The 14,909-nt window shown below is 40.7% G+C and overlaps 1 protein-coding gene across 1 annotated transcript in view; it reads left to right on the top strand.

Annotated features, from left to right (window-relative positions):
* Positions 1 to 4,053: 4,053 nt before the first annotated feature.
* lrch2 (leucine-rich repeats and calponin homology (CH) domain containing 2) overlaps positions 4,054 to 14,909 on the top strand; it is a 37,455-nt gene continuing 26,599 nt past the window's right edge. The window contains exon 1 of the mRNA XM_020633291.3: positions 4,054 to 4,578. Coding sequence (XP_020488947.2) covers positions 4,275 to 4,578 — 304 coding nt within the window. The 5' untranslated portion in view covers positions 4,054 to 4,274. The remainder of the gene's footprint in view (positions 4,579 to 14,909) is intronic.

The following is a 14,909-nucleotide window of genomic DNA, read 5'->3' as shown; positions in this document are numbered from 1 at the left end:
GCCACTGGGAAAAAAATAATTGAGCGTTCTGACTTTTTTGGGGGGAATTATGACTTTAATCTCAGACTTTTGGGAAAAAAAAGTCAGAATCTGATTTTTTTTTTCAGTGGCCCTAATCCTCTTCAATAAGAACTATGGAAGCCCATTTCCCCCAGTTAAAAAAATAAATAAAGTCATAATTATGAGATAAAAAGTCAAAATTATGAGATAATAAGTCATAACAATGAGACTTTATTATTTTCATTTTTATTTTTTTACTGGCAGAAATGGGCTTCCCTAAAGAACAGTTCTTACAGGTGAAAAAAATGATTAGCTATTCAATATTCATGTTTTAATGAAGTTAGGTGCAAGTGACATGAATGGTCCTCAAAATGCCCCTCATTGATTAAATGATCACTCACAAATATCCTCAATATATAAAATCATATAGGGCCTATATGATTTATAATTTGTAATAAATCTGATTAATATGTTTTTATGAAAAGCCTGCTACATCAGTGGTTCCCTAAGTGGGGGTCGGGACCCCTTAGGGGGTCGCAAGACATTGAGAGGGGGTCGTGAGATTCCTTTCAAAATCATATAAAATTTCAAAATCACTGAAAATTTAACATTTTACTATTATTGTGAAAATATCTAGTATAGCGGCTTTCCTGAAGATGAAGCCGCTGAGAGGCTGAGGTTGGGCCTAATATATTTGAATTCTGTGATACGTAAAAATAAGTTTGACTTTTTTATTAACGTAAAAAAGATAATCAACTTAACTTATGATAACGTGCATTAACTCATAATCACAGTGAACCAGAAACAATAGCGGTCAACAAAAAATATGGCAACCCAGCTCACCCCCTCTCCTCCACTGAGAACAAAAAATGAACAGGTGAGTTAAATCAACACATCTCCGCCCATACCCATGTGACCCGACATCCCCCCACTCAACACAATCCTAATAAATGATATAATAATCAATAACCCAAAACACCAATATATAACAGACTACCTTCACCTTAAATAAATACCACAAAGACAATTACATCAATCCATTGCTCCAACATCTACAAAATAAAGTAGTTCAAGAGATTAATCATGTTCTGCTTCTAGCATTTCGTACAATACATTACTTAAATAAAATTAGCCTATTAGTCTGCCAGCCTTAAATGTTTTAACCACCTCCATGGACAGTTTGGGTCCCCAGTCTCTAGCACCTTATTTTGGGGATCACAGGTCGAAAAGTTTGGGAACACTTGTACTACAGCAATACATAATTAGCAAAAAATGTAGACAATGTTCTCTATACAATGCAAATGACATTTCCTTAAAGCAGTGGTTCCCAACCTTTTCCCCTTGGAGCCCCCCCCCCCCCCCACTTGTATCTAAGAAAAGCTGAGCCTTTAATAAATTATACGTTCCAAAACTTTGATCCATGCACAGAGAACATCAGACCCACAGTCTTATTCAGCAGAATATATTGGTTACATTTTTGAATTACAACTTCTTATTCAGGCTATTACATTATATATGGCTTTAGTGTCTCCAGCTGTGATCTTCTTTATCTCTGAATGTGTTCTCTTCTCCGCTGGTATTATCTGAGACCAATGCTCCAGTTTTCTTGCATATTTAAGTTGCTGCGTTCCTTATCCAGTTTCAGATATTTGCACATGATGTTCAATGGAATTCAGACAAGGGGTAAGGCTTCTTTAGATGGTCCAATGTTTCTTCTCATCCATTCTTTGGACATTGAGGCCATTATCCTGCTGGAGGACCTATGACCTGCTACTGTAGCTTTATGAAACTGGGCTGTTTGTGTTTTGTTCCTCGTGCCTTGAAAGCCTTGTGATTTCACTGTGCCTTGCCTGCATAGATTCAAAGCGCCAGTGCCTGAGGCAGCACAGCAACCCCAAAACGTCACAGCCTCCTCCATGTTCAGACATCGTGGTCCTTTGTTTGAAGGATTCATTTCTTATTCTGTAAAATTGGAGTTGATGTTATTTTCATAAATCTAATCTAATGTTGTTTTAGTCTGAAGGAGACTGAATCTTATGTGTCTCCCCCCTAAAGGGTTTTCTATGGAGCCCACTTCAAAGAAAGATGGTGCAATTGGTAAAACTATATTATACCTTAAAGTGTAGGATAAGTTTTAATCTGTTTTGAAGTTATCCTTGGGGCATTTCTCAACCATTTGTCCAATCTCTTTGTTCACTCTTAAAACAATTTACTTCCTGTGATCACGTCCAGACTGGCTGGCTATGGATCTGAAATCTGTTTATGAAAATGGTCGCATTCTTTGGTCAAAGTTGGAGTGAACTTGTTACCTTTATTTTGACCTGCTGTTTCCTTTTTGTAATCACGTCAGACCTCTCTCTGCTACTCCACCTGCTTATCATGTTTAATGTGAAGCACAGAGTTACAAAAACACACAAGTTAGTCATCAGCAAAATAAGTTATTACAAGATAGACGCATATACTCACCAGTTAGTCTGTTTTGAGTATTGCCCACTTCCAGCACTTGTTGGTTTGCTGTGAAAACTGGTCTCATATGTGGCAAACAGTGGGGAGTTCTTAACGTCTGATGATATAGTGAGGTCATATTCTGATTTAATTCAGTAGATATTTTACATATTGCTCCTTTAACAGTGAGAAGGCAGAGTCAATGACCTATACTGTAAGTAAGTAGGAGAGAGCTCCTAAAGTTTTTGTTACACTTTAAGAGAGCTGTCAAGTCATCCATCTTTTTGTTCTATACGGCATGAATAATGTCAGTGTGTTGGTTAATTCCAAACATGCATGATACAAATCAAGACAGTCTGATTATAAAAAAATAAACCAACAAAAAATAGCACACAAAAGTTGCAGAACATGTGTTTTGAAGGAGTTTTTGATTAATGAAGTCAAATGTGTTGAAAGTTGAGCTTTGAGGTATGGGAGGTTGTTCAGTGTGAGTGCTTCACTGCAAAGGTCACCAATAGAAGTATTCAACGGTAGAGTTAAAGGCCATTAAAGGTCAACTGTCAAATTTGGTGCTATACTTAAGTCCTCAGCTCAGCAGAGCTGCAGCGTGGTCGACCAGAGAGACACTTAACGGACAGTTTGGGCTGAGAGTTCAAACACGGGCAGATCTGAGGTCCAGTTGGGCTGACAAGAGTCACTGTCAGGCTGACCAGAGAAGTAGGACCCTGATACATTAAACTTGGAGTACTGCAGCTGTGGAAGTTATGTCAGAATAAATGGAGAACTATTTTAGTCACTGTTGATATTCTTCACTCTTCCAGTGTATTCACTAACAAGGAAAATGAAGAACAGACTTATTCAATGTGTGGCACGTGGGCCAAACAAGGACCAATATGAGTTGAATTAGGCCCTTTAACTATTTATGAAAAGATATACATTTAAAAGAAAGTTTGAATTACAAATATGTTCTTCTAATAAGAGATCTGCCCTCATACTGTTGATTCAGCCACATGGAGCTACACCATTTAAATTATTTTAATACTTTTATTTTTTTTATTATTTTATAGCCCTTTTGTTTTTATGGCTGTTCTTAATGCAGCGAAATCAAAACGTAAAGCCAAGGCAGTTTAAGCAAAGAGGTTTTAGAAGAGTCAAACTAAATTAAAAGTAGACCACCAGTATGTTGAGTACAACATTTCATCTTTTCATCAGAGCAAAAGTTGTAATACGATTAAAAGGTGTATTGTTAGCTCATTGAGCTTTAAATGTCTGACATGATAAAATGATACATCTGGATTCTTGGCATTTATTTTTTGCAACTCTGGCATTAAAAAAAAAAAAAAAAAAAGTTATTGAATAATCCTGCTACAGCTGTTAAACTATATCAGCTGAAATGAAATCAAAATCTCCTATATCGCAATTCATTCTGAAATGTCATGTAGTATTATAAAGCATGGACACCGTAATTACTCTTTTTTTATTTTTTTATTAGACCTACTGTCTCTGATTTTGTTTTAAACATTGTGATTAATCATAAATTGTCAGTAACTGCCCTCCAGACATTGAGGGCTGAATGTAAGGAAACCTTAATGTATGTTATCAATTAGGGCCCCCTGCCCCCTGTCTGTATACTGGGGCCCCTGCTGGGAGTTAACCATGAGCAGGTGGAGGAAGAGTAAAGCCTAAAATGGCCACCAAACCTTGATCACCATCCCCATCATCATCATCATCATCATCACCATCACAACCACCAACAGCAGCAGCAGCAGCAGCAGCACCACCTCAGAAGAAGCCCATCCCCTAGCGTCCGTCCCGGGATTGTACCCCGTATGCGCATGGGCGGAGAAACTGCCGCTGTGCGCTGTTATTATAGCAAGAGTAATTTCTTTTTTACGAAAATGGCGTCTAGTCAGGGAGGTGTGGGAGCTGTCACGGCTCTACAAAGCCATCACTGCCCCAGCGGACCTCACTGGAGCCCGGGCATCAGCCAGTACCAGCAGCAGCACCACACGGCCCGCAGCCTGGACCGGGCTCTGGAGGATGCGGTCTGCTCCGGGATCCTCAACCTGAGCGGCAGGAAGCTGAGGGAGTACCCGGGGATGAGCTTCGATCTGACGGATACAACACAAGCAGGTGGGTGGCTGTGCATGCGTGGGACCAAAAGGGGAAACCCACGAGTTAGACCAAGACAATGTGCCTCTATTTGAAATGTACGTTGGTGTCTTTGAAAGCAGCACGTCCGCATTGTGCGTGCGTTTTTTTTTTTTTTTGTCTGATGATTTGAGCGCATTAATATATAGGTGAGAACATTTAAAGGGATATAGCGTGCACTGGGCTGGCTTCTGTGAATGCACATACACACACACACACACACACACACACACACACACACACACACACACACACACACACACACACACCCTGGTAGTAATTACTGTCGACTCAAGTCTCATACATCACACCACTTTACTGCACGAGGGGCTCGGCTGTGGTTGTTTTGGTCGACGCCAGAAGCATTCAGTCTCTCTCCCCCCCCCCCCCGACCCCCCTGGAGACACATGAATGAGGCGCACCCAAAGCCGGGCGCTGTGCAGCGGTTTGCACACCGAGCCGCAGTTTGATTTGCCACTCAGGGCTGCTGCCGTGCAGAATATGAATGAACCGAGAGGCTTGGTTGTAAATCTTGCTCATTGAATATCATTTGCGCTGAGCATGTGATAGGCTACACCTTCATGCTCTACCTTTTTTTTTCTTTCTCTCTCCTCGGCACAACCAGACAAAAGATGCAGCACTTGCAGCCTCACCCCCCCTGCCTGCACGCCTGCCTGGGTTGCCATTCCCCATACAGCCCCATAATGCATCAAAGAGGAGCAAGACGTGGGTCTGCTTTTTGGTTTCACATGCAGGCTGATATCTTTGTGTCATTTCCTTTGTGGTGCATTTTTACTGGGTTTCTGCAATATATAGTCAGGAGGTCAGTCAGACTCACCTCCTCTGAAGGCTATTACTCTATAGGCTACTCATTTTGTACTAGACACGCTGGTTTAAGGAAGGGCTTATTTTGTAATTATAATAAATCACTCTTTGTCGTTATCGTTGACATCTCAATTATACAAGATTTGACAGGGATAGTTTCTGCCCTCTGAGATGTCCACATATACCATCTGGTGTTTCTCCACCATTTGCAGCTTATGGCAAGCCTCTGATTTGAGCCCTTTCCCCAAGGGGTTTCAATTTTTTTCTGCTCAAAGAGTTTGCGCTCAACCTTTTTTTTTAAAACCTGTCAAGATGGGGACAAATAGCAGGTTTACTTAACACTATTTTTGAAATATCAATAGATAATGCAAGGGATCAGACACACACACACACACACACACACACACACACACACACACACACACACACACACACACACACACACACACACACAGCGATCTGTTCGGACACAATGATGTAAGTTTATATTGCTTGTGTCTGACAAGTGTGGAAAAACCTGAGGTGCAAATGCTCTGAAGAGCTGAAGTGCTAAATATTATGCACAGCACAGCACAGGTTGTCTTTTAGATGAGAGCTACATAGAACAGGAAGTTAGTGTGCACTATTTCTGGACTGCCGGGCTGAATTTACAACAGCTTTTTGTAATACACTGTAATAATGATCAGTGCGTCGTTCTCTCAAAGCAAGACAGTCCCACATATACAGTTTCAGCTATCATGAGTGCACGTCATATAACATTGATCGTAATGAAAACAGATATGACACATTTCTGTCACACCTTTTCATCTCTTGCTAACACTAATCCCTTCATGGTGAATGCAGCCGTCTTTTCTCTTGTTTTTTTTTTCACATCTTCATTTGGATGCATTGAATAAAAAGGTGTGCTGGAGGGAAGTCTCACTTTTAAACGTGCAAAGAGAGAGCGACGCCTGACAGCACCACCCCATACATCAGCTTTACAATCTTGCTGCCTGCTGCCTCTACATTTCACCGTATTCATTCAGTCAGAAGCCTTACAACCTGAATATTAGTAAAGCTTATATCCAGCTTAACTAACATTCTTATCCAGTCTGTTTTTTTAGGTCTCTCTTTGCAGTCTCTGAAGTTTTTGAATGTTGATCAGTGCTTCATCTGTACTTTTCCTCATCCCCTCTCCGGAACAATTTCAGTTTTATTAATAGAGAAGAAATGACCCATTGATCTGAGAAACTATTTTAATAGCTAATGTCATTGCACTCTTATTTTCTTGTACAATCTTAAGCTGTTTGTCTGTGGAGGTTTTAGATCTGGAGCATTTTATCCTGCCATTAAGTGGGTGTGATTATGAATTAAATCCAGCCCTTTGCTATTTTTTATTTGGAGTTAAATGTTTTATTTTTTTATAGAGCAGAGGGGTCTTAACTGAAAACGGCTCCGAGAGACCTCCGTCTGACTAATGAGCGGCAGAAGGCTGCAGTGTGTGCACACAGAGAAAAGGGAGAGGCCGGCTCACACATGGGTGTTTGTTTGCAATGTGCTTACTGGCAGTTTGTCTCCACTCAGTTTGTTTTCCCATGGGGGGGAAGTGAAGGAGCTCCGAGCTGCTTGCCCCAACCTTGGAGAGGGGCTAAGGAGATGGGGCATCAACCTGGGCAGATGCTCACTTCCATATCCCAGCATGCCTCAGCCTGCCATTACCCTGCCCCAGAGGGTACAAGACACATGCAGCGTGAGACACTGCAGCACCATGCAGCGTCTTCACTGACACACAACAGAGCTGCTTCGCTGTGTGTGCTTAGCTCTGAGGAATAAGACAAATATTTTATACCCAAAACTTTGTTGGCTTTCTAGGGGGAGATAATGACTTATTTACAGTATATTTGAGAATGTAGGTCATGCAGGATATTAGGTTTATTTCTGTTCTTGTTTTGTCACTCTGCGTGTACCACAAGTGGAGGCTGAACAGATCATTTCTTCACACTCCATCCACTGCCTTCTTGCACATTCTTGCATCAGCGATGAAGAATTTGGTCTGATATTTAACAACCAAAAAAAAGGTCCAAATGTGAGGTCACAGAAAAGATCAGAAAGTGTGATTTTTTAAAAATTTGTCGGCAACCAAACCGAGGATTCATGCGAGAGTGATTCGACAGCCAAAAAGAATCCAAAAGCTGCAAGATGCCCCGTGTGCAGTGTTTTATGTCCAAACTTCTGAAGTGCACCAGCTTGTTGAACAGGTGGTGAAATGAATGTTCCATGTTTTGAGTTGAAACACAAAGAGAATTTTTACAAAGTCAGAATGCGTCTTCCCTGCTGCATTCCTGAGGAGTGAAGTCCTCCAATCGCAGCCTGTGAAGGACGTTCTCTACAAAGGACTCAAGTATCACATGTTGGCATTCTTGGACTTATTAACTGACTTGTGTAAATACACAAAATGTCACGGCTCATTAAAGAATACTCACATTGCCAGTCGACGTATCCAAATGGAGGCCTTTGCAACAAGGATCAACACAACACTGCATCGTGCTGCTCATACTTTGTTCTCTATATTATTTGAAATCCAGTCTAATATTCTGGGTGCCTGTCCTGTCTTTTCTGGTGTCATAGGTGCTCTGTGAACAAAGGGAGACGCTGGGTGGTTACTGAAAAGAAACTGCCCCCAAGAAACAGATATCTCACATGGCACATAAAGAATAGGATCCTAGCAACATGAAAATAGCCTGAAAGAAAATCTACATTCCCAACTGGCGCTTCTTCCCTCAGGGCTCCTTTTTTCATGTGCTTGTGCATGTCTAGACAAGACATATACATACCTGTCAGCAGGGACACAATGCCCCTGCTATCCCATGTCATGTTGCCACTGCTAAATACATGGGTAAGAACAGGGAGAACAAAGAGTGACAAGAGGCCGGGGTATGATGCTACATGAAGAAAATATGAACATGTTAGTTTTCAAATGGTAGTGGTTCATGTGCAGAGACAAGTCATTTATATCGTCATAGATTTATCTGTAAATTACACTTTTTTAAATCAATCAACTTACTTACTTCCTCGTCTTCATCCCCTGTTGGACATCCATTGCTCTTTCACCTTGGCAGCATGATGTTCATCTCCTCATAACAGTTTCATCTTTTCAAGCTCCTGTGTCATCGTTTTGTGCCTCTCAGGTTTTCTTTTTCTCAGTGGTGTCCATCTTTAGATGAGTTTAATGATCCATTCATAACACACCATCTACCAGTCTTAAACATCTGTATGTGATTTCCTTGATTATGCTCTGGCTACCTGTTTTCTTTGTAGAATAGATTGGTGGATATTTTGTTAGGCCAGAAGATCCTGCAGGTTTGTCTGATGCATCCGTTCTCAAAAGCTTCCACTTTCCTCCTGTCAGATTTTAGCCCGTCCCAACTCTTTGAGCCACACAGCACAACAGACGTGACATTGCTGTTGTAGAAGAGCATCTTATGTTAGCATGTTATGAGGCTCTATTGCTTGGATCTCCAGACGGAGTGGAGTTTGGAAAGAGCAACTTTAACCTTTCCTAGTCTAGATTTTTATGTCTTTTTGGGCCTGCTGTCCTTACTAATGAGAATGTCGAGATAGGTAAAGTGTTTCACAAACTCTAGTGGTGCCTCATTAACAAGGATAGGTCATGAAGGGGTGGTGTTAACACATATCACTTGTGTTTCAGAGGTGTTAAAGCCCCACCTGTCTGCAAAGTTTTGAGCCTGTCGGTTTTAGTCTGCATGTTGGCGTGGTTGGTTGAGAGGAGAGCAAGATTGTCTGTAAAGTGAAGATCTTCCAAGTAAGAGAACAGGTTGTTATTTGTTGTGGTGTTGTTGATGATTCAGTCAGTGGTAACCAGAGAGAGGATGGGAGGGATGATACACCCCTGTGTCACTCCAGACTGAACAGGGAACCAGTTGGAGTGGGTGCTGCCCATAATGACGCTGCACTCTAAATGTTCAGAGATGTAAATTCAAAAAGTTTTGATGATTGTGCTGATCTTTGATTGAATTCCAGGCATGAATTATCTTCCAGGGGTTGTAATGGTGGACACTCTCAAAGGCTTTATTAATCAGGCAACATGACATTTGTATCATTATTGATTTACGAGTCGTTCGCTACTTTATTTTGATAATCAAGCAACGCTTTATAGGACGTGATGGCAAAAGATACGGCTAATTACAAAGGCTGAGAAATTAGAAATTAGAAATTCATTGTTGTTGAGCATTTAGATCAACACTTAAACACTTAAGAAACATAATGTTAGTGCTTTCACACACTTTTTTTGGTGCAGTAAGATGAAGCTCAAGTTAGCTATCAGTTACTTTCAGATTAGTTGGTGCCAATTTTAGCTGTGAAAAAAGAAGAAGCTTTTTTTGGATTCATCCTAGTCAGTAAAGGTGCAGGTATAAGGGTACGGTACCTATGTGATTAAAATAAGAAAGACATAAATGTGTTTAGAAATACATACTGTTCTATCTATTTCTATTATGTTGTTTTTAGATATTTTGTGTTTTCCACACATGATTGTGAGAAAGAGTTATGAACACCTAGACTGACTCCCTAAAATAATTAAATATGTTGGCAAGTAACAACTGGAAAGAATTCAAGAACATGCATATTGTATTTCAAAGTGCTTATTATATTGTGTCCGTGTATGTGAATGTATAATTGTGTATGTGGATGAATCTGTCTGTGTATGACTGTGTGTGTTTGTCAGTATGTGGCTGCTTAGCATGCACTGACGAAAATGCTTGAGGGGAAGTAAAGGCTGTGTAAGGGTGAAGCTTGGCCTAGATATGGACAAAGTTTGTGCCTGACCTTGAGCACAAGAGTTAAAATGAATTGCCCCATAAAAGCACCAGCAGACAACCCCCCCACACTGAAGCTGTGCAAATACAGCTGATCCAGGGACTCCCCCCGGGCCAAACCTCAAACAGAAGTGTGTGCCCGGCCCAAAAAACTACACCATTATCTATCAGCTCACTCGAAGAGGACTCAGTAGGCTTAGTACTGGGCTTCTTTGGATGGAACGCAGCCAGTGAATCTTTGACACCTTAGACGGCCACAAGTCCTGAGCCGCCCAGGATACCAACCTGAATAGTAAACGCTGAAAAGTGGCCTCATTGGCTTGCAAGTCTATTTTATCATTGTTGAAATAGAATCTTGAGGAAGAAGATTTGTCCACACAAACTTGCTCGAATGCCACAAAAAGTTTATTCTATCACAGTCACAAAGTTTTGAACAGTGGTCTGAATGATCTTCTTCCTCAGTCTGCTGTTTTTGCACTGCCCTGCACCAACCTGATGTGCGTATAACTACCCCCTTTTTCTGAAATCGAATGCAAATTCACCATATTTACACAGAAGACATTTGCCTCTCATGTCATACACAGGGACGGAAGCTGAATCGTTGTTTTCCATACTGTTATGTTCCAGGTTGCAAGTTGTTAAATGAAGGCAATCTTACAAACTTTGATATTTCACCCCTTCTGTATTTAACTTTTAGTTAAAAGACAATGAAGGAAGAAAATCCAGCAGGACTTTGGGATATATTTCAAGTAAAATCAACATATTGATTAACTTATAACCATGTCAGCAGCAGCTTATGTTGTTGGCAATAAGGCAAGGCAAGCTGAAAATAAACCTTTTGCCTGTTAATCTTAAATATGATGAAAAGCTAACGCTCAGTTCGCTGTTGGTAAACATAAAGATAGGCCATAGGCTGTTACACTTAGCTAGCAGTTATTTAATTTGATTGCTCAATTTACTTAGTAAGACAAAAAACAATTTGAGAATCCAGAGAGACATGAAGTTATATTACAGGTTAAAGCAACATATTTCATAACCTGATAGAACAGAATAGCTAATGTCAGGGTTAAATCACGTCCTAGCTTTTTTTTTTTAGTTAGCTAAGAAATAACCTAAAGCTTAGTTTGCTTTTGGTATATAAAAAGATAGGAAGCGTTTAATTCTTAGCTAGCAGTCATTATAGAATTCAGCCCCTTCTTATCTAAAATTACTTTTAGCTAAGAATTAAAGCTGTTAGCTAAAAAATTGTCCTTTAATATCCCATAATCTTACAATAAATGCTAAAATGACAGTTTTAAAGTGTTAGCTCATAATATTTTCTATATTACAGTATATAAAGCTTGAAAGTGGTTAAGGGCTTAAAAATTTAAGTTGAGTGTGCTAAACCATATAAAACAGAAAGGTGTAGCAGTTTTTCGCTTTCAGTGCTTTCAGCTAATCTAATGGGTTATCAAATACTGTGTTTCAAATTAAACTAGGATCCTATTTCAGTTTTCACTCTACATGGCCCTTCCATATCCTGAATTATCATATGCAATGATAATGATCTATTGATTCGCTACATCTACACTTTTAAATCATTGATGACAGCAGCATTATACAACATTAATATACCTTTTATGTTGCAGACTTAACATGACCTCGGACTAGAGTGACCTGATTTCGGGCTTACATTAGAATCTGCTTGTCTAGATTGATTGCAGAAGGATTTATCTGACTGACTATCAAATTCCTCATTTACATCACATGGGGTACGTTATGCTCACAGAAGGTACGCGTCTGGCTCTGAACGCCCAGCTGTACTCCAGACCACACCCCCCATAACCTGCCAGAAAGACACAGTGGTCACGTCTGCTGCAGGGCACACATAATTAACCCCAATTAATCACGTTTTTGTCAGGTTCCTTTCCTCATTTAATTGAACCTTCGAGTCAAAAGATTTTTACCATTTATTTGCACTTGATTCTGGGATTTGTGAACCTTATGTGATATTTTTCTTCTGTTTTTTTAAACATAATTTCATCTTTTTTTAAATGCAATATTTAAACTAATACTGCCTCTTTCAAAAATGTCTCTAGAGAGAGAAAGAGAGAGAGAGAGACTCCTCCAGTTTGCACTGGGGAGTAAATATAGAGTTTGCTGTGTCATGGTAAGACAGACACACACTATCTGCATAGGCAACATTAATAAATGGATTACTGATTTGTTAGGAGGGTGCAGTTTAGAGATGGAGCCAGGGGATGTGGGCTCGTCTGCCTGGCGGTGCCTGTCCTGCGGGAGCTCTTGGGCGACCAGCAGGAGGATAAGAGGCCCACTGTGGGCTGCAGATGGTGCACTGCCTGTGATGGAGGAGGGAGCGAGGGGATAGAGATGGAAAGGCTCACAAAGCCTGCCTCCACCCACCTCCCCTCATCGCCAATCGACCCAAATGATTCCACTGCTCCAGAAGAATTCCCAGTTGTGGTGTGGATAGAGGGAGGGATGGAGGGAGGTTGGACAGTGGTCCACATGCAGCTGGGTTACAGCATCAAGGTCCGACCCTCAGGGGGGCGACACAATTTTCTCTTAATGGAAAACAAGCATTGCCCGTGACCTCGACTTTGGTTTGTCCCCATGTGGTAATTTCTGTTTCCCTTAACCTCTGGGCATATCTTTTTCCCTTTTGTGCTGCTGACTGTCTCATGGTCTGCTTCTCACTTCTGCTTATTTTCTGCTGTCTGAGCTCAGAGACACGACTACAGAGTGGAGCCTGTCTGCTCCGCTGTTGCTCATGCATGGCCTGTCATAAAAGAGCTTATTTAAAGACTGACACAACTGTGACACATAGTTCTGCTCTCCCCATGACGCCTTATAACCTCACAGAGAGGGGATTATCGGTCGCAAAAAAACTTAAGTACTTTAAAATTCTGTTTGAATAAAAGCTGATATGTCATTGTGTGAATTCTTTACGCTTTACCATCCATGCAAACAGAAACCTCTTATCAGTAGGTTAGTGTTTCCTTTCACTAAAGCACATAAAGCTTAATTGTTTAATAACGGGTGGTAGCTATTTGTAGTTGCATGCATTAAGGAGATGGAGGTTCTCTTGTGTTTTCTTTCCCAGCATCATGGATGTAGCACTTTAGTGAGGCGGGACTGAATAATTGAAAGCTGTTTTTATCTGTGGCTGTGCAGCTTCCCACATAGGTCTCTAATTATCATGTCACCCAGAGATAATTCAGAAGACAAGATCTTTCACACACAGACACAGGCACACACACACACACACACACACACACACACACACACACACACACACACAACTTGCTTAATCAATATGTGTCTGAAGGTGAAATCTACACAATATCAGGTAGTCTTTATATGTGCTGTTCACAGATTACCATGTTAAAATGCATGCCGGTTGTTTGTGTGAGATGTATTCAATAAGACTCAATGAGAGGTAGGGAAAGAAAGAAATGTGTGTGTGTGTGTGTGTGTGTGTGTGTGTATGCAAGTGTGCATGCTTTGAAATGTCTTGGACAGTGAGTGCTGTGTGAGTGATTCAGCAACCTTGAGGAATAAAGTGCCTAAACCAAGCTTTGTGCATGATCAAAAGGCACGCATGAATTATAGACCTCCAGAGGGAGCATGAGTCCCGTCGATGATGTCGGCCTATATTGAGATTTTAAATGTGATGTATGGGTATGAGAAAGGCCTGGATTTTGACAGTTAAGTAATGAGCCTAACCACCAGTATCTGTCTGTGTGTCCTCTTTTTCTTTGACTTTCTTGGGCGAGAGAGAAAGAGCGAGAGAGAGAGGCTGCACGCATATTCATCGACTAGGGCAGAGATTACAATCATATTCTGTTGCTGCACAGAAGCACACATACTTTCTTCATCAATGTAAGGACGGGAATTTGCAGCAAATTGGCTTCAGTATTTAAGCAGAGCACATGATCTGTAGTGTTAGGTCATAACTATCCATGTTACACTTTTGATTGCAGAGTGTCCTTTATTCAATTAGCATTAAAATAAATGAGTTTTAATCTACTCGTGTAATTTCTGTAATCCAAATCCTGACAAAACATATTGTAACACAGAAAACAAAATATTACAACATAAGCTTAACATGTACTTTCTGGAGGACAAACATAAGCTAGCTTTGGGGGCCTAAGTGTTTTTTCTGAAAGTTTTGCATGGTTTCCATTACAACTGGTATAGATAATGCCTCCCCTCACTATGTTAAACATTTTGTTGATTTCTTTACACAAAGCCCCTGTGAGGACTTTTTATCTGGCTATGAAACAGATAGAAATTCATACTGATGTCTCTATATGACCCACAAACAAGCAAACAAAACCACCAGTGACACATTTGATTGTTTGATAATTCCTACATTTTATTAATGAATGCCTGAAACAGCTGCCGCAGGGCATGGTGTCAAACAAAGAGCTTGACAGCATGCTGCAGGCATGGCCTTTTGACATTTTCAACATCAACGATTTATGCCTTTATCATTTTAGAGATAAGACAATGGCTAGAGTCAGAAATCTGAGAGAAAGAGAAAGGGGATGATTACATGCAGGAAAGGTGCCACAGGTGGGATTTGAATCCGGGCCGCTTTGAGAACTATGGCCTCTGTACATGGGGTGCAAGCACTAACCACTACTAGGCCACCAGGGTGCCCACCAGCAA

This window comes from Labrus bergylta, chromosome 14, assembly GCF_963930695.1.
Source record: "Labrus bergylta chromosome 14, fLabBer1.1, whole genome shotgun sequence".
In the NCBI taxonomy this organism is placed as follows: Eukaryota; Metazoa; Chordata; class Actinopteri; order Labriformes; family Labridae; genus Labrus; species Labrus bergylta.
The sequence above is the reverse complement of the archived record's forward strand: the minus strand, read 5'-3'. Positions and strand labels throughout refer to the sequence as shown.